This window comes from Dendrobates tinctorius, unplaced genomic scaffold (assembly GCF_039654945.1).
Source record: "Dendrobates tinctorius isolate UK_male_01 unplaced genomic scaffold, ASM3965494v1 ptg000003l, whole genome shotgun sequence".
In the NCBI taxonomy this organism is placed as follows: Eukaryota; Metazoa; Chordata; class Amphibia; order Anura; family Dendrobatidae; genus Dendrobates; species Dendrobates tinctorius.
In genome coordinates, this window is record NW_027361671.1 from 50,076,762 (window position 1) to 50,097,032 (window position 20,271).

Below are 20,271 nucleotides of genomic sequence, written 5' to 3' on the forward strand. Positions count from 1 at the left end.
CCCCCATATGGGGTATCTGTGTACTCAGGACAAACTGGACAACAACTTTTGTGGTCCAATTTCTCCTGTTACCCTTGTGAAAATAAAAAATAGCGTGCTAAAAAATCATTTTTGAGGAAAAAAAAATGATTTTTTATTTTCACTGCTCTACATTATAAACTTTTGTGAAGCACTTGGGGGTTCAAAGTGCTCCCTACACATCTAAATAAGTTCCTTGGGGGTCTAGTTTCCAAAATGGTGTCACTTGTGGGGGGAGCTCCAATGTTTAGGTACACGGGCTCTCCGAACGCGACATGGTGTCCGATAACGATTGGAGCGAATTTTCCATTCAAAAAGTCAAATGGTGCTCCTTCCCTTCCGGGCCCTGCCGTGCGCCCAAACAGTGGTTTATGACCACATATGAAGTATCGGTGTACTCAGGAGAAATTGCCCAACAAATTTTACGATCCATTTTATCCTGTTGCCCACGTGAAAATGAAAAAAACTGAGGCTAAAAGATAATTTTTGTGAAAAAAAATAAAATGTCCATTTTTTCCTTCTACGTTGCTTTAGTTCCTGTGAAGCACCTGAAGGGTTAATAATCTCCTAGAATGTAGTTTTGAGTAGCTTGAGGGGTGCAGTTTTTAGAATGGTATCACTTTTGGGTATTTTCTGCCATGTAGACCCCTCAAAGTGACTTCAAATGTGAGGTGGTCCCTAAAAAAAATGGTTTTGTAAATATTGTTGTAAAAATGAGAAATCGCTTGTCAACTTTTAACCCTTATAACTTCCTAACAAAAAAAAATTGTGTCCAAAATTGTGCTGATGTAAAGTAGACATGTGGGAAATGTTATTTAGTAATTATTTTGTGTCACATCACTCTCTGGTATATAAAGTGCTCTCAGTGAGAGAAACAAAATAGGAATCTTGTGGGTATGATACCTTTTAATGGCTAACAAATAATAGTGAATGTTGTTACAAAGCAAGCTTTCGGGACTGCTTATGTCCCTTCATCAGGCTGATGTCAGCCTGATGAAGGGACATAAGCAGTCCCGAAAGCTTGCTTTGTAACAACATTCACTATTATTTGTTAGCCATTAAAAGGTATCATACCCACAAGATTCCTATTTTGTTTCTCTCACTGAGAGCACTTTATATATTTTTTTTCTACTGGTTAACACGGTACCAAACCACTTTTTTCGTATCACTCTCTGGTTTAACAGAATAAAAATTCAAAATTTGAAAATTGTGAAATTTTCAAAATTTTCACCAAATTTCTGATTTTTTCACAAACGCAAAAATTATCGACCTAAGTTTACCACTAACATGAAGCCCAATATGTCACGAAAAAACAATCTCAAAATCGCTAAGATGCGTTGAAGCGTTCCAGAGTTATTACCTCATAAAGGGACACTGGTCAGAATTGCAAAAAATGGCCAGGTCATTAAGGTCAAAATAGGCTGGGTCATGAAGGGGTTAAAGGGATAAGCATTCAAAGTTTAAAATTTGCTAATTTTTTTTACATTTTTCTCAAATTTCTGATATTTTTTGTAAATAAAAACAAAACATATTGACCTAAATTTACCGTTTTCATAAAGTACAATGTGTCATGAATAAACAATTTCAAAATCACTGGGATTTGTTGAAGCGTTCCAGAGTTATTACCACATAGTGTCACTTGTCAGATTTCAAAAATTTGGCTCCGTCACTAAGAGGTTAATCAAATCCCCCCCCCCCCAACAAAAAAAAGCTACCAATTAGGCTGTGTGCACATGATGCAGATTTGCAGCGGTTCTGCAGCGGATTTTACCGCGCAGAAACGTTGCATTTCTGCATTGTGATGTACAGTAGCCTTAAAATGAATGTAAAAAAAAAAAAACGCTGTGCAGACGCTGCGGATTTTTCCACGGTACAAAATCCGCAGCATGTTACTCCTTTTGTGCGGTTTTCCATCTCCCCTGTCACCAAATCCGCAGGGGGAAAACCGCGATGGAAAACCGCACAAAGAATGCATGAAAACCGCATGAAAAATGGAAGAAATCCGCAGGGCCAAAAAGTCCGTCTGCACTCAGCCTTATACCGAAGTAGTTTAAAGATGTACGGGCAAAATAAAAGTTTTGTCAAACAACTAAATATATTAAAATAAAAAAGTAGCACCCACCTGTATCCAGGCTGCTCCATGGTCTGTGCGGAGACGGGAACACTGATGTCACCATTTCATATGCAGTTGGACCACAACGGTGATTGACTTCAGCGGTTAGGTGACTTTGAGCAGCGCGTCACTGGTTGCTTTATGATGATATTCTGCTCAAAGTCCCCTGACCGCTGCAGTCAGTCTTAGGGGGCAGTGGGTCAGTGGAACTCTTGACATCAATGTGGCCTGTGCTGAATCCATGTGAATTCCAGTAGGGTGGTATCATGGTGTTTTTTTAAATATCCAGTCCCTTGGGAAACATTTTAATTTTCCTGGGGAAGCCCTTTAAATTCAGTAAGTTAATGACTTTCTGTGATGGCTCTTTTTTCGCCTTTCTTGCATGCTGCGCTCCGATCTTGAGCAATCGGTGGATCTTGTGCACACAGTGCCAGTTATTTTCTGGTTTCTGTGTGTTTTCTAGGGAAACCACATAGTGAAGGTCTGGCTGTATATGGTTTATGTTACTCAGTTATTTAGACACGGCACTCTGTAAATGTTGTAAATGCCGGGGAGGCAGGATATCCTCATTTTTGAGAATTGGTTTCCTTAGGCTGAAAGAGAAGAATCCTGAAAGAAGCCAGCATGGAATACATTACACTGGGGACGTTGTCGTGGGGAGAAGGTGCAGACCGGTCTCTAGGAATGTGTGCACATGAATAGGGCTGTTGATGATTTTTTTTTTCCCATAAATGCATTTAGTAGGTGCCGCATAAGGCGTAGGTCAGGACCTTATCACAAAATCATCCTAAAATGTTACTTCCGACTCTGCGACAACAGGCTTTGGGTGCATTCATATGCCCCCGATCACCCAGCGGGCTCCAGTTGGTCAGTATACGCCAGGGTTTCTCTTACTGTATGGCTAAGCTCTGCAGTGGGCATTATTTCATACAGTAGCATTCGGTAAAAGAAAAACCTAAGCTGTGCGTATATGGGTGGCCGATATGGCTTCTGTCTCATACTTCCATTAAGCGTAAATGCCAGGCGCCAAAAAATGCTTGGGTTTTTATTGCAGCATTTTTTATTTTATTTTTTTTTTTTACCATTTGTTGCTAATTTTCTTTCTTTAATAACATTTTACCAGTTTTATAAAGAAACCTATAGTAACAACGACATGTCCAAAGCATTATGCGTTCTGAAATAAAGTCACAAACTAAAATGCTTTATATGTGTATCGTAGATCAACAATGTAAGAACACAAAAGACCATATTAATCTAGCGGGGTTACAATGCTTCCATCCCCCTCTCTGTACCGTCAGTAGCACATCACTATATTGGCTGGGCTCACATGGACACTCCCTCGAAACGTTCATTCTTCTTCAAGGAACAGACCAGTATGTTTCCCTTTTTGTATCCAGTTTTTCTGTGCCTATTACAGACTGCCGAATGCTAGTGTGCACCTATCCTTACATTTAGGGATGCACTGCTGCCCCAAGGAAAAGAAAAGCCCTAATATCATAAAGACTGTCTTTTTCTACAAATCCCAGTATTTAAGGTAACTCTGTACTAGGTTTTTGAATTCCCATCTGAGAGCAGCATGATATAGGGGCGGCAGAGACCCTGAGTCTGTGTCACATACTGGGCTGCTTGCTGTAGTTTTGATGAAATCTGTTTTCTCTGCTGTAGATTTTGCAGTTCTCTGAATGCTGAGCTCTGTATGACCCCGCCCACCGCACTGATTGGCTGCTTTGTGTCCATGTACAGTGTACACAGAAATCTACCAATCCGTGATGGAGGCGGGGTTATACAGAGCTCATGAATATGGAGGACTACCTCGCAGCAAGTTTACTAGTCCTCTGTTGATAATATTGATAATCTCCTGCTCTTAAGTGTTTTTTTATTTTTTATTTTTTTTTTTATATCAAAGCTACACTAACCAGCGCAGTAAATGTTGCATGGCTCTAATCAGAGTCTCTGTCTTTATATTATGCTGCTTTCAGATTAGGTGGCAAAAACCTGGTGACAGCGTCCCTTAAAGGGAACCCTGTCAGGAGGATTGTGCACAGTAACCTACACACAGTGTCAGGTCGGCACCGTTACACTGAGTACAATGATACCTGGGTTGATGAAATCCGTCTTGTGGATGTTTAATCTTTATTTTCAGTTTTGAGTTAATGATATGCTCCGGGGCAGCCTGTGGGCAGGGCTTTATGTGGTGCTCTGATTAGGTATTCACCAGTATGGCTTCTGACAGGTCACTCATCCCTCACCCACCTGCCCCTAGTTTACATAATGAATATATGTACATACTGAAGAAATGATACCATGATACCTGCTCTGCAGCATAATCGCATGTTTAGTGTCCTAGTAATCACTGTTCTTCATGTTTTATTGATCAAGTACAAAAAAATAAATCAGTCAGTTTGAAAATGGCTCTCACCGCGCCTGCGCAGTACCAGCTATCGGTGTGCATAGAGATCTGATAGCTGCTATTGCGCAGGCGCCAGTGTCTACATCCTGGAGGAAGACATTTTTTTTTCTTCGTCAGCAAGATGGCATCCCGGGTACCTGTGTAACAGCAGCTATCCGATCTCTATGCACACCGATAGCTGGTACTGCGCAGGCGCGGTGAGAGCCATTTTCAAACTGATTGATTTATTTTTTTGTACTTGATCAATAAAACATGAAGAACAGTGATTACTAGGACACTAAGCATTCGATTCTGCTGCAGAGCAGGGTTATTTTTTTTCTTTAGTATATACAGGTATTCATTAGGTAAACTAAGACACAGATCAGTGACCTGTCAGGAGTCTTTATTATGAATCCCTAATCAGAGCATCACATGAAGACCCCTACAGGCCGCCCCAGAGCATGAGCATGTCAGTAACTAAAAGCTGAAAATAAAGATTACACAACAACCACAAGACGGATTTCATCAATCAAGGTATCATTGTAATCAGTATAACGGCGCCGACCTGACATTGTCTGTAGGTTACTGTGCACAATCCTGCTGACAGGGGCACTTGAAAAGCCCAGATTGCCTTGGGAAGACTGTAAAGCCAAGTTCACACTTTGATTTGTGTAGCAGGTTCTGTACCACAAGTGTGTAGTCCAATACAGCCAAGTAAAAGTGATTGAGATTTACAAAACTCCATTCACTTGCTGTAGATCTGTTATATTGCAGATATTGGACATGTTTTGTGGATTTTGACTCTGCAGCACGTCCATTATCTTTGGCCATTAATATCGATGCATTTTGAAACCCGCAGGTGCAGCTTTCCTTGTGTATTTCAGCGGCCAAGCAATACAATGTCAGTAGCACATTCCATGCTTCAAATTAATATCAGGAAAGAAAATGGACACATTTAAATGTGGATTTCTGATGTGGATTTAGGTGTGAACTTAGTGTGAATCAAATCTGTGACCAGTTAGCGATGTCGAGTGTCCCAGGAGATGAAACTCCCTTTTCTGGGAATAGAATGCTATTTTGATTGATCGTCGCATACATGTACACTGACTTGCAGTCTGTCACTGATGTGCACACTCGGGTAGTCGTGGTATCCGGTATACAGCGCAAGCCCGGCCATCATACCAGATACTGATTATTTCTGTGCTATAACCATCTCCGGCTGGAAATACATTGCCGTCCTTTTGCTTTGCTACAGATTGTCTTAGATTGTTTGCTTTCCTGAGATGCATTGCCAGCCTGGCGGGTTTGGAGACTCGCAGAACGTACAGTACATCTATGCCTGGTTCATTGTGGGCTGTAGCGCCCTCTAGTGAACACACGGCCTCCGTTCCTCAGTTGCTCCATAAAATGTGACGTGTAAGTCACAAATAAGGATTTATGATAGTTGAACGGCCGCTTTATCGTTCATCCAGATCATTGCAGTCCTATTACCTTAGGTACTGCTGAGACCCCGGCTGTCCCCACCTCACCTCTGCCGCCGCCATATGGGGGAAATGTGACCCCGTTAGTGACATAAATTGCTGATTTCTTGCTGCTGTGGTGGAGCTGTGAGTTTTTATTATTTAAGCTGTGAAAAATGCAGCAGAACATTTCTGCCATGCTTGTAGTGATGCCGGGGAACAGAGCGGGATTGTCTGCTGGAGCCTAATTCCTTGCTTCCTGACCAGTAACAAAAATCATTCTGACAACTGCTGGTATTGAATGTCTCTCGGTATAATGACGGCACAGATTCGCTGCTGTGTGCCAGTCCACAGCTGTGCCGTCCACATCTCTGTGAGAACGTCTGCATCCAGAGAATGGCGGCTGCAATTACAGAGTGACCTAAGCCAGGAAACCTGCGCGATGCCCTGTCCTGGATAGCCGGAGCTCATTCCATCCAGGTGACGGTCATCTGAGCATATCAGAGCCCACAGAGGTCGTCCCCCAGCTTTCTTTACATGCCAGTCTACCTAGTTAACAAAGTAATATGGTGACAGCATCCAGTCCTGTTGACATGAATGGGGCATTACACAGGGGACCAGGGTGTAAAGGAGAGGCAGCCATGTGGTCCTTTCATTCACAGGATCAGGGATTGTCCATGATTCGACAAATATGGCAGGTTCCTTCCATAACAGCTCCACACGTGGTGTGTCCTTGGAAGAAAGCAGTCATGTGTTTTACTCCTGGACCCCCCATGTAATGTCTGGCCCCGTGTTAAGGCCCCGTCACACTAAGCGACTTACCAGCGATCCCGACACCAAGGTGTCAGGATCGCTAGTAAGTCGCTATGTGATCGCTGGTGAGCTGTCACACAGACAGCTTCACCAGCGATCAGCACAGCGATGCCGAGCGCCCGGAATCGCTTGCCATCCCTGTAAAAAATAGAATCAAAATAAAAAATATAGTTATTCTCACCTTCCGACGTCCCGTTCAGCCATCCTGTCTCTCTCCACGCTCCGGTCCCAGTGATCCTTTGCGAGAATGACCGTGAGATGTCACGGTCTCGAGGGATAACAAAGTCTCGCGGTCATTCGTGCAAAGGATCACTGGGACCGGAGCGTGGAGAGAGGCGGGATTGCTGAACAGGACGTCAGAAGGTGAGAATAACTATTTTTTATTTTTTTTATTTTTTACACCTGATCGCTGGTCTCCCGTCTGTCACACACAGCGATGCGTGCTGGCCAGCGGGAGACCAGCGACCAAAGAAATGTTCAGAGGTTTCTTCCTGCGATCAGCGATACCGGCAGGGGGGCCGCTCGCTGATCGCTGTCACACACAGCGATCTCGCTGGTGAGATCGCTGTTACGTCACAAAAGTTGTGACTCAGCAGCAATCTCGCTACCGAGATCGCTTAGTGAGACGGGGCCTTTAGATGATCAGACCACCTCCGTCATATATCAGGCTGATACCTCAGGCCAGTGGACATGGTGGCCTTATTCATTGTGTATTGTGGACAGCAGTCTATCGCTGGTTACTAGAGACATTGGAGAAGTGTCAGATTTTCGGCTTCCTCTGACAAGGCTGCAGGATATTGGGTTTCGTTAGACGATTCCGTAATCTTTGCCTAAGTGTTTTGAACGTTGTGTATTTGGATAAAATGACGTTATATCAAGGCTTCCCGAGCAGGGAGAAATGTGCCTGGTGCTCAGTACTGAGGTAGGACTGGCGTGGCGCTGTGCCAGAGCTCCAAAATCGTCTATTAGTGTGTAATGTAGAGTCCCGCAGGAGCAGGCTGAGTGCTATCCTGTTTCTGCGCTGTTGCAGCCAAAGACTGAAGTGCAGCGTGCGGCTCGGGGTGCCGCATACTTCTCGGGGTGCAGCGTGCGGCTCTGGGTGCAGCGTGTGGCTCGCGGTACCTGAGCCATGACTACATTATGCTGGACATCGGGGTGCTGATTGTGTTGCACTCTCTACTGCAGGAGGTTCTCAAACACCTACAAGGAAGCATTGAGGATGAAGCCATGACGAGCACTGGGCAGATCGATCTCCTGGAACGGCTCAAAGGTAATCCCTCAACTAACACTTTTATGGGTGCGGAGGTAAAGTGCGTGGTGAGATCTCTGCTCGCTCATCTTCTGCACAGTCAGGACTTGTTTCGGACTGATCGGTCCTCGCTGCCGGCAGGCCAGTTCAGCTGCAGGGCTGTTCTGCATTTTCCAGGTCCTGCTTTGTAATTTTGTGCAGGATTTTAATGCCGCTTCATATCTTAAAGTACTCGCCTTTAAGTTCCTTATTGTCCTTTCATGTTCCTTCATGGGATTGTGCCACACAGTTAATATTTTTTTGGTTATATCTCACAACAAAAGTTTTTTTTCCAATTACAATCGTTAACCCCATTCTGATCAGTTAAAAGGACCTTATGGCTTGTTCCCAGCATGAGTCTTGACATTGTGTCGTTTCACTGCTTCAAATATGCTGCGTCTTATGGATTTATAGCCCTCTCCTGCTCACCGTACAGTCATATACGCAGCGTAAACTGACCGGCGGTGCTTGTTTGAAATCTAGAATTGCATGACCCTAAGGTAACAAACACCTATGCGTTTTTAGTGCGTTTCTGCTGTGGAAAGGCATGAAATCCACTCGTGATTATATCAATAAAATTTTGTCAAAGCAAAATAACAGGAAGTATCAAAAACACTGCAACTTCATTTAAAGCTTTCATACCAAAAAGAGACAAAAACCAGTGTGTCTAAAACTTGAAAAGAGTGCATGTAAAAAAAAACACAACAGAATAGGTGCAGAAATGCTACAACATCAAAACTCACTGTATACTCATCGTGGCAATGCAGCCTAAAGTGAAACCGAAAGGAATAACCTGTAGAGTGGGTGAAGAGTGCCACACTAAAGCCATACAGAAACCTCCCCTAAAGGATAGATTTTATTAGTAATAATATGAATATATACAATTTGCCAAAGAACACCAAATCAAGGATACCAAACAGGGAATCAGATCAGCGGTCTCTGGGGGAAGACAAAGTAATACCTCAAGCTCCCCGTAATATGCTCTAGAATCTGATGGCCTACCCGGCCGCGGAGGTTGGCACCCTAAATTGTGCCATGTGGCGCCCTGGCTCAACGATGGCTGTCCCTTCAATCCCTGTCAGTCCCTTATCTATAAAAATATCTCACAGAAACACACAGTAGATGCAGTCAGACCGTGTTGGATCAGGTGTCTCTGTATTATCACAATGAACACCCCTGGTAATGTGCGGAGTCTTCGGCTGCTCAGGAATAGCAGTTCTCAGAGATAACTCCTTATCTCCGTGGTGGTATGGCTACAGCCTCACAAAAGGGTCAGACTTAACTGTGTTATCTCATAGATACAATGATATAGTTTCCTGGCCATCTCTCAGATGGTAATAAATGCTAAATGGATTTAAAAGTGCATTGGTGCCAGGTAACAGTGCTATTATATCAGTAAGTTTAAGTATCAATACAGTCAATGTCACCTTAGATAAACTAATCACAGCCACAAGGTCTGACAAAGGGCAAGGACAAAGGTTGTCAAAAGTATTAAAGTACGGGTGTGCTGAGATAATCAAAAACTCAGAAGAAAGAAAAAAGGCTTAGCTGTGTTTTCAAGGTGAACCCCTTGCTCCAGCTGTAACATGTAAACTTATCCCGAGGAGTTCTGACGAGTTTCTCCTCCGTTTTCCTTTGAGGGCGTTCATCATGGAACTTGCAAATTCAGGAAGGCCTCGGTGGGTCCATGAGCTAAAGGAAGGGTATCGACCTGCCCAGAATGTGCTCAGGCCTTGTGGCTGTGATTAGGTTATAAAGGTGACATTGACTGTATTGATACTTATACTTACTGATATAATAGCACTGTTACCTGGCACTGAGGCACTTCTGATTCCATTTAGCATTTTATTACCATCTGAGAGATGGCCAGGAAACTATATCATTGTATCTATGAGATAACACAGTTAAGTCTGACCCTTTTGTGAGGCTGTAGCCATACCACCACGGAGATAAGGAGTTATCTCTGAGAACTGCTATTCCTGAGCAGCCGGAGACTCCGCACATTATTACCAGGTGTGTTCGTTGAGACAATACAGAGACACTTGATCCATTACACGTCTGAGTGCATCTGTTTCTGTGAGATATTTTTATAGATAAGGGATTGACGGGGATTGAAGGGACAGCCGTCGTTGAGCCGGGGCGCCACATGGCACAATTTAGGGTGCCAGCCTCCGCTGCCTGGTAGGCTATCAGAGTCTAGGGCATATTAGGGGGAGCTTGAGGTATTACTATGTCTTCCCCCAAAGACTGCTGCTCTGATTCTCTGTTTGGTATCCTTGATTTGGTGTTCTTTTTTATAGTGTATAGTTATCTCTTCATATTATTACTAATAAAATACATCCTTTTAGGTGGTGGTGGGGGGGTTCTATATGTTTTTTGTGAAGTGACTGTCACCTGTTTCTTGCTACCCCATCCGAGAGTAGCATGATGTAGAGGCAGATACGCTGATTCCAGCAATGTGTCACTTACTGGGATGCATGATGTATTTTATTTTAAATCCCTGCTTTATCTGCTGCAGATCTAGCAGTTTTTTGAATGTGGAGCTCTGTATAACCCCGCTAACACTACTGATTGTGAGCTTTCTGTGTACACTGTGCATAGGCAGAAAGAAGTCAGTTATTGGTGGGGGCGAGGTTATAGAGCTCATGTATGGAGGACTACATGGCAGCAGATTTACTAGTCCTTTAGTGATAATCTCCTGCTATGTGATTTTATAAAAACCACACTAAGCAGCCCCCAGTATAAGACACATCGCTGGACATTATGCTGCCCTCACATTAGGTGGCAATAACCTGGAGAGCCCTTTAAAAGTCTCTTTCACCAGTTGTTGGCAGCAATGTGAGAAGAGAGCTACTAGAAGTGTTTGTAATGATACAAAGTTCCCCTCTGCTGTACTGCCCTTCCCACAACACTGACTGACCTGATATGAAAGCTGAAGAAATGCTAGTTATCACACTCGGCTCTGTTGTACTCCAGGCACAATGTAATCACATACAGCTCTGTAGTGAGGAGAGCAGACTTTCTGTCATTACATGCCTCACACAGGAGAAAGCCTGTTCAAAGCTATTGTGATCGTGTTCTTCTCTCCCCCGGTCTACCTCATGAAGTGGAAGAAGTACAGACCCCCCCTAAGACAAATCTCTGGGCTTAAAAATTATAACCTAAACTTTACAACTGATTATCTCTGCAAACAGAGAGAAGTACCTCAGCCTTTTCCATACACCTGCAACCATTGTGTGAAATACATGTATTGGTAAGAGGTTAATATTTCTCTAAAAAAAGGCCATAAAAGATTTTAGGTGACTTTTTTTGTGCAGATTTCCATTACATTGTAAATGTGGAATTTATAGGAGTGCCAATTACAGGCAGAAATGGCTCGCTGTCGTAGCATCAGTCACTGATGGAGCCGCAGTTCTGCTATGCCGAGGATACAGACGGCAGGTGTGTGACTGGCGAGTCTAGTAGACGCAGTGACCTTGTCCATGCCTCTGTTTGCTACATAGCGCTCATTGAGCATTGCGTAGGCTGGAATAAATCCTGTTATGAATGAGTCACCGTAGGAGGCAAAAGCAGAAATGCTAGCTAAGTCCAGAAAACCAGAGAAGTTGGCAACTATCAGATTGCAGACCCCTGAACCTATCAACACAACTAGCAGTAGCCGTGGGGGGTTCCTACGATGCCCTAGACCCCTCGATCACAGCCGGAGAATTACATAGGCCCAAAGAAAGAAAGGGGAAATCTAAACTGCCCCAGAGCAGACCCCAAAGCAATAGGCAGCCCCCAACATATAATGACGGTGAAGCAAGATGAAAATACTAACACAGACAGAAAGATAGACTGAGCAAAGACGGGGCCCAAAACTACCTAGATAGGAAAGGACAGGAAGGCTGCTGTCTGCAATCTGCCACAACCCTATCAAAGACATAAGCCAACAAGCTGATATGAAAAAGGCCCTGAAGCAGCTAGGCTTCAAAAACTAAATCAGCACTCAGGTATTTTCAGAAGACAGAGCTAAATGAATTCAGCACACCCCAGCAGGGAATGGCAGAAATCCAGAAAAACAAAGCAAAACAAAATCAAAGCACCAAAGCAAAAGGCCGAGCAGCAAACTTAGCTTTAGAGGAGCAGGAATTCAGACTGGTCTCCAAGGATCCCACAGAGAAATCACCCGCAGGGCAGAAGGGCGTCGGCAGCCTTATATCCAGTCAGTAACTCCACTCAGCCAGTCATCATCATCAGTGTCAGGTGTTTGATAATCAGGCTCACTACCTTTCTTTACAAGAAGAGGGAGTTCCTCGGGCCTCAGTAATGAAGGGGAAAATGAATTCACAACAAAATCCGCTATAAACCACATTTATCCGACCTGATTCTGCGAGATGACAAAAGCTTCACTGCAGAATCCACAGGACCCGCCCCCATCAGCAGAATGGAATTTTTATCACAAATGTGGAGATGTTATCGCCATTACAAAATGGAGCAGCAGGTCAGAAGCCCAATTGACACTCCATTAATTTTATATGAACTGCCTGAAAAAGCTCCATTCATTCCCAGTAGAGCAAGTGCACTGCCACTCCATTCACTTTATATGGACTTCCTGAAAAAGCCACATTGGGAATGAATGGAGCTGTGATTGAGCAAGTGCACTGCCACTCCATTCTAACCGCGGATAAAAGTTCCCTATTTTACTAATTGTCCTCTGTCTGACCCCAACCTATCAATGAGTTAACACAATTAATGGATGTTCTGGCAGGTCTGCTGGTCGCATGTGACTTGCTTTCCTTGGCCCTAACCTAACTTGTAGGACAGCTAGTTCATTATCATGGCAGTCATGTATGACAACTAAAAAGATCTTCAGAGATTGCTACCTACGAGATTTTGTAAAATGAAGACAATGCAGCCTTGTTATGCCAATTCTTTCCAGTTATCTCCTCCACAGATATTACATAATTTTACTGCTGCAACACTCAAACCTTACTTGATTCTCTTGACCTGGACTTGGATTATATTATTTTATTTTTTTTTTTATGTTCGAGGAAAATATTTACTTTTATTCTTTTGTTATGGTTTTGTTTCTTTCTTTCCAGAATTAAATTTGGATGGCAGTAACTTCCCCGGGGTCAAGATGAAATCGAAAATGTCCCTCCGTTCCTACGGAAGCCGAGAAGGTTCCCTCTCCGGTCACTCGGGAGAGTGCAGCCCGGTCCCAATGGGCTCTTTTCCAAGGAGAGGCATTGTCAATGGGAGCAGAGAAAGCACCGGATACATGGAGGAACTTGAAAAAGAGAGGTAAACGGCAACTGTTACACTACATATTTAATATGGACTAGCCAATGAAGTCGTATTTCCTTCAGTTATTAAGATGAACACAAGGACAGTGAAATTATTGAGTATATGAGATTGATGGGCTTGTCTGCATGGAATTCCTGTCCTAAATTAGTCTGTCGAGGTAGCTATTTAGGGAGGGCTAAATTAACCCTTCACGGTTGAGCCAGTGATTTCCAAATTATTCCAGTGTTGCTAGCAACTCAAATGACCACACGGAGACGGGGGTCTCTGTACGGGAGGATCGAGGCAGATCACCAAGCCCCTTTATTTTAGTCACATCTTTTGCTTAATTATGCAAGGTTCTCAAGTACAAATAGCATCATTTCACTTTATAAGCCAATAATATTGCAAGAAAACCGGAAACTACATATATGTCCGTATCCAAATAGAAAGTAGTATAATGGCATATTCTTCAGAGTTTAACATTCCCACTTCCCTTATCTTTGCACCTGATGAGAACAATCTGGTTTCATGACAGCCCATGCCAATTATAAAAATTTATCTTACAGCAACAAAAACGGAGAAACGAAACCTTACATTGAATGGATAAAACGAAACTTCAACTCTGATTTTAGTATTAACCCTTAACATTCCCCCCTAGATAAATTTTTTTAACACATATGCAGCATCAGAGGTGCTATCCCAAGCTAACAGCTTGAGGGGTACTGGTCTTCACATGACTGATGCCGTGTTACCAGTCATGGCTGTCGCGGCGCACCCATCCCCCCTGTATACTGCAGTTCACGAATAACAATTTTTGATGACGGTGGTGGGGATCTTTTGTAGGTAGGCATGTGCTTGGCTTCAACATCTTCATCAAGTAGCCTTTTGAGATCGGTGCAGAGAAGAGCAGGGGCAACGACACCTTTGGTATCATCATTAGCTGTATTAGTGCAGAATTTCCTAATACATACAGAAATACACCAAAGAACAAGTTTTAGTATCACATATACAACAAGGATACAGGCAGCAATGTGCAACAAGCTTTGTAAGATCCCAGCTATCCAGTCCCCAATTCCCTTAAATCAATTGGCTGGATTGAGAAAGGAGAAGGTGTCTGACCACCAACTGTCCTTATTACGATCATTGTCTTTATCGTATTAATCTCTGAGTCTTTGAATATGTTCTAACTTCAGCTTTAACTTCTACCAATAATAATATGAAAATGCGAAAAACCAAAACATTATATCCCCTTTATTTGCTATTGGCTTGTTGGGTGATGAGGAGAACTTGATAGAGACCGTCATACAAGGGTTCTAGTCTGTGCTTCCTGACATGCCTCTTCACGACTACCAAATCACCAGGCTTCAGGTTATGACAAGTACCGGTTTCTGCTGAATCTGGAAAAGAAAAGGAAACTAGAACATGGGTGTTAGCAAGATTTTTACTAAGCAGAAAAACATTGAGCAACACGGTCAGGCTCTTCTGATAACTGCTGAGGCTGGAAATTTGCAACTGGGGGCCTAGTACCAAACAATATCTCATATGGGGACAGGCCATATTTTGCAATAGGGGTAGTACGGATGTGGTATAGTACAATGGGTAGGAGCTCTGGCCAAGGAGCCGTAGTCTCATGCATCATTTTGGTCAATTGTCCCTTCAGTGTGCCATTCAACCTCTCAACTTTCCCACTGGATTGTGGGTGGTACGGAGTATGGAGGGCTACAGTGGATCCAAGCATTGTCAGAACTTCTTGGTACACATGAGAAGAAAAGGCCGGGCCTTGATCACTTTCAACAACTTCTGGAACCCCATATCTGCATATAACTTCCATCACCAGTTTCTACGCTGTGGTCTTTGCAGTCATGTTGGTAACAGGGAATGCTTCCAACTGGAGAACCGGGGCCCTGTAGAATTTTTGCACCAGTGCGAGGGCCTGATTCTCTCCTCGATGTGTAGGCCCATGTGGCAATAGCAGGGTACATCCGCTTAGGGAGACACACGAGTTGGTCTTTTTTCCAGAGACCATTATCCATACGTGCCCCATCAGTCTTCCATTGCTTCACCTCTTCCTTTGGAGACATTCTCTGCATTGTCATTAAGCGGTCTCTCAGGCTTTGACAGAAAACTTCAGTCTATTGTAGATCATCAGGTTCTTGTAGGGTCAGTGCTTCTTGTAACTGTTTACGCTGAGAGCGTGTGGTCACCATAGTTGGTATAGTTGGTTCAACGGATAAAAGAGTGGCGGCTTTTGCTTGCATATCCACAAATGTGTTGCCAACAGTCTGTGGACTGGTCCTAGGACCGTGCGCCTTAATTATGATAATAGCCACCTGAGTAGTTAATTTGATCGAGTCCATGAGAGTTTTAACAGCTTCAGCATTTTTCACTGGGGTTCCGGCAGTAGTAATAAACCCTCGATTGGCCCATAGAGCCCCAAAATCATGAGCAATACCAAATGCATACCGTGAGTCCGTGTATATATTAGCCCATCTGTTCTTGGCCAAAGTACATGCAGTAGACAGAGCCTGGAGTTCTGCGTCTTGTGCTGACTGTGAGGGCGGATGCGCAGCTGCGTGTACTACAGTGTCCTCTGTGGTAACAGCATATCCCGTGTGGAATCTACCAAACTCGTCAGCATATCTTGAACCATCCGTGTATAACACCAGATCAGGATTTGGGAGTGGATTCTCACTGACATTTGGTGGAGTAGCTGTTTCTTCTATCAGAAATAGGGAACAATCATGTTGGAGGTAATCCTCATCACTGCCATCTTCCCTTATAATTCATTATGCCGTCTTTCAAGGCGTTGTAAAGGGGTTGCATTATGCGGGATTTATCCGGTATCCACTGACAAAAATAAGTACATAAGAAAACGCAGGAGTTCAGTTTCATCTTTTGGGAAAGGAAGGGAGTTGACAGCTATTATTCTTTTCTTCTGCGAGGTGTCTGACACCCTGAAGGAGACAGTGACCCAAGAATATCACTTGACCAAGGCAGAACTGAAGTCCCGAGGCCGAAACCCGACAGTTCAGTGCTGCCAGATGCTTAAGGAGGCTAACAATGGCAACAATGGCAAAAGACACCTGCTCATATTTTTGCAAACTGGTTGGGACTGTTTTGGGCCCCTTGTGGCATAACTGTCCATATTAACTGTCGTCCCTGATAAGTGAATGCAAATAGAAACTGGCAGTCTGTGTGTAACGGAATGCTAAAGAAGGCATTGGTAAGATCAATAACTGTAAACCAAGCAGCATCCTGGGGTATTTGGGACAAAAGAGTATGAGGATTAGGCACCAGGTTTGAGAAACACTTTTACTGGTTCTACAGGCATTTTCCCTATATCATTTGGCCCTTTTGACCAGATTTTAGATAGTATCTCTGAGAGGTATGGGGTGAGTCATTGATCCTCTGGCAATATTGGGGGTGGATCTGAGCCTATCAGGGCCATCATAACTGTAGGAAGGGCATACAAAATACAGATTTCCTCACTGTCTTCATCTACATAGGGATTATATAACAAAAAACCATCTGACCATCTTGGAATTGTATTCTGTAGCGGAACTGTGATAATGGATCTGCCCCTAGTAAACTTACAGGACATATGAGAGAGATTACAAACTGAGCAGTAACGAGAATTAGCAGGGAGGGGCTGAGGAGCAGGGCTCCCACTAGCTGAAGTGTGGGGGGGGGGGGGGGCAGAGTTTGCTGTGTGTGCTGAAGGGCACACTGTGTGCTCGCAGCTGCGGTGGGGGCTAGAGGCTGCTGGTTGCTCTTTTTTTCTTTTTTTTTTTTTCTCTCTCTCTCTCTTGAACAGAGCAGGTTAAAGTCTGAAAACTTTTTTTTTTTTTTTTTTTTCTGGAGCTGGTAAATGGAAGGGGTGGCTACTCATAACCACTAGCAATAACGGGGACTAAGGCTGCCGGCAGATGATAATAGGTGCCGTCAGCAGAGGTGGGGGCTGCGACTCTCGGTCTCCTTGTACAATTGTCATCTAGCAGGGAGACCTCTTCTTTCAAATCATCACTTTTAACTATTTCCCTGACACATTAATATCAAACTTAGTTCCTTCTTTAATCAATCACATTCTCATACCACAGTCACTTTCTTGAACCATAAATCATCCCGTCCCTGTCATAAGACAATTTTTCCTTCTTCAACATAGCAGTAACAGAAACAATCAGAATTCACTTGCTGTTCAATTTCCACATAACCTTCATTATACAATTCATGTGCCAAGCCACGGAATTCCTCAGCGCCTTTAAGCAATCCATCATCAGTCAACCTTTTAACTCCTTCATCCCATAGCGTAGGCTGCAACCTCCCGCCCTTAAGAAATCCCAGAATCGAAAATATTTATCCTGCATTCCTGACAAATTTCTTTCCTCGTCTTTGAATCATAAGACTAACAGTATCTGATCCTTCACACAAGTCCAAACTTTTCTTTTTCTTCCACAGAAACATAATTCTCTCCTTTAGAGCTAAATATCCTTACTTCAGTTGTGCACAATACTGGAGCAGCCGTCTCCGTTTGTTCCACAGGGTCAACAATCCCCCTCTGGGATTGCCCAAAATTCGCGGTACTCCAGTGAAAGGAGGAGGGCGTCTCAGACTATCCCTCCGGACACCTCTGGTTATATATATCTTTCTATATATACCTGAGTTACGTATCCTACCCAGTCTTCGATCACATGACCACGCCCAATACTAATAATGATCGGGAAGTTCAGGATATTTTGACTATAAAGAGAGTCCCAATCACTGGTCAATCCGGGGTGTCCGTCCCTTATGAGGTATGGTTCGAGCACTGGGCCCCCAACGGGACTACACCTCTATATGATTCCACCCATGAATCACCCCACCAGGGGACAAACCTCAGATCCTCTTTGCAGCAACAAGCACAGGAAAACCACACCAACGGCCAGTCTGAACAGTATAACTGCCAACTTACCGTGGTTGTGGGGGGGTGATCAGTCCCAATTTTCCAGCACCTGTGTCCGCTCCGAGGGTCCTTTGTCTTGTTGTCCTCCGGGGGCAGAGGCGTCCCTATTCAGGGGCCCCACGTTGGGCGCCACTGTCGAGGTAGCTATTTAGGGAGGGCTAAATTAACCCTTCATGGTTGAGCCAGTGATTTCCAAATTAGTCCAGTGTTGCTAGCAACTCAAATGACCACACGGAGACGGGGGTCTCTGTACGGGAGGATCGAGGCAGATCACCAAGCCCCTTTATTTTAGTCACATCTTTTATAATCTTTTGCTTAATTATGCAAGGTTCTCAAGTACCAATAGCATCATTTCACTTTATAAGCCAATAATATTGCAAGAAAATCGGAAACTACATATATGTCTGTATCCAAATAGAAAGTAGTATAATGGCATATTCTTCAGAGTTTAACATTCCAACCTCCCTTATCTTTGCACCTGATGAGAACAATCTGGTTTCATGACAGCCCATGCCAATTATAAAAATTTATCTTACAGCAACAAAAACGGAGAAACGAAACCTTACATTGAATGGATAAAACGAAACTTCAACTCTGATTTTAGTATTAACCCTTAACAAGTCAACTTGCATGTTTAGCGTGCTGTGATAAATATTTCCAGTCGTCGTCCACAATGAGAAGAGAATATTTCCTGTGTCGTCAGAGTGCCCAGTACAAGTGACATAAGTATTTCCCTGCACTGTCGCCAACAGTAGTGGTCACAGCAGGTTCCAGCATCTAGTCCCATCATACATACACAGCGGTGCCATCTAGCGGCTGACCCCCCAACCCTAGGCCAAATGATGCCAGCACAGCAATGGCATCTACATAAAATGATCAGATTTGGCATCTAAAGTCTCAGAAGCGTAAATTGTCAGTGTAAAATTGCAAAGTGACGCATATCCATAATCAGGCGGCAGCCAATTTATTCTGTGGGTATCAACACAGGTTTTCCCTTTGGCAATGCAAAGGGTTAAATATGCCAGAATGCCACAACATTTCTGTATCCGACTTGTTAAAAATTTAGTTTTGCTTTTTGCCTTTGGTAAAAGTATATAGTATTCTTAGTGCAGGCCGGCCATTATGTGAAGGTGTGCAGAAATGGCATCGACCGGCTTGCTGTCAATCATAGATTTCCCGGTACTGTACGACGTCAGCGTTAATAATTTTATCCAGTCATTATATATTTATATTCCTTTGCTGTTTAGGTCCTTACTTATTGCCGAGCTTGAAAAGGAAGAAAAAGAGAAGGACTGGTACTACGCCCAGTTACAGAATCTCACCAAAAGAATCGATGGCCTCCCTCTTACCGAAAATGTGAGTGTCAGCAAATGGGCTTGAGCTCGAATAGTTTAAAGTGCAACTGTGTGTTTTCTTCGGTTCCTGTAGTCATCATTATTGAATTCCGACATTTGAAGCTCTACTTAATAACTATATGCAAGTTGCTGCGATCTGATAACAAGTCAGCAGAGAATCTCAAATTCTAATTCTCTTTTGCTGCTGAGTCAGCAGGACACAAGCTATCGTTTACGGCAGCCTGTTGTTTCCTGTGGTGCCGCAGACCTGGGCTATTAAATATCCAGGCTTCCGTGCCTAGAACCTGCTGCTGAAAAAAGTGTCGGCGTCCCCTATGGCAAGCAACGTCTTTCATTTTCCAGCCTATACTAGATAAATACTAGCAGCACTGGCACCTTCAGTCTCCTCTATCCTTTATGTCATAGGCCTTCAATGTGTAAGACGTATTGATACTGGAAATGTCCGTACCTCTGCCTGTGGGAACTTGCTCTTTGCTGGGGTTTCGACCATCACTGACCTGAGGAAAGGGGCTCAAATACCCGTTTGAGTGGAACAAGAGGTTGGGCATGCCATAAATTCTCTGTGGGATTGCTGTAAATCGCTGAGCTCAGTGCTCCGCCATCTGCGGCAGTTTTGTCGAGGATGAAT

The 20,271-nt window shown here is 43.7% G+C and overlaps 1 protein-coding gene across 3 annotated transcripts in view; it reads left to right on the forward strand.

Annotated features, from left to right (window-relative positions):
- APC (APC regulator of WNT signaling pathway) overlaps positions 1–20,271 on the forward strand; it is a 199,634-nt gene that overhangs the window by 115,645 nt on the left and 63,718 nt on the right. For 2 of the 3 annotated variants that reach the window (XM_073550956.1, XM_073550871.1), the window contains 3 exons: positions 7,979–8,063; positions 13,166–13,367; positions 19,536–19,644. In XM_073550956.1, coding sequence (XP_073407057.1) covers positions 7,979–8,063; positions 13,166–13,367; positions 19,536–19,644 — 396 coding nt within the window. The remainder of the gene's footprint in view (positions 1–7,978; positions 8,064–13,165; positions 13,368–19,535; positions 19,645–20,271) is intronic. The other variant, XM_073551037.1, reaches the window with a different exon arrangement.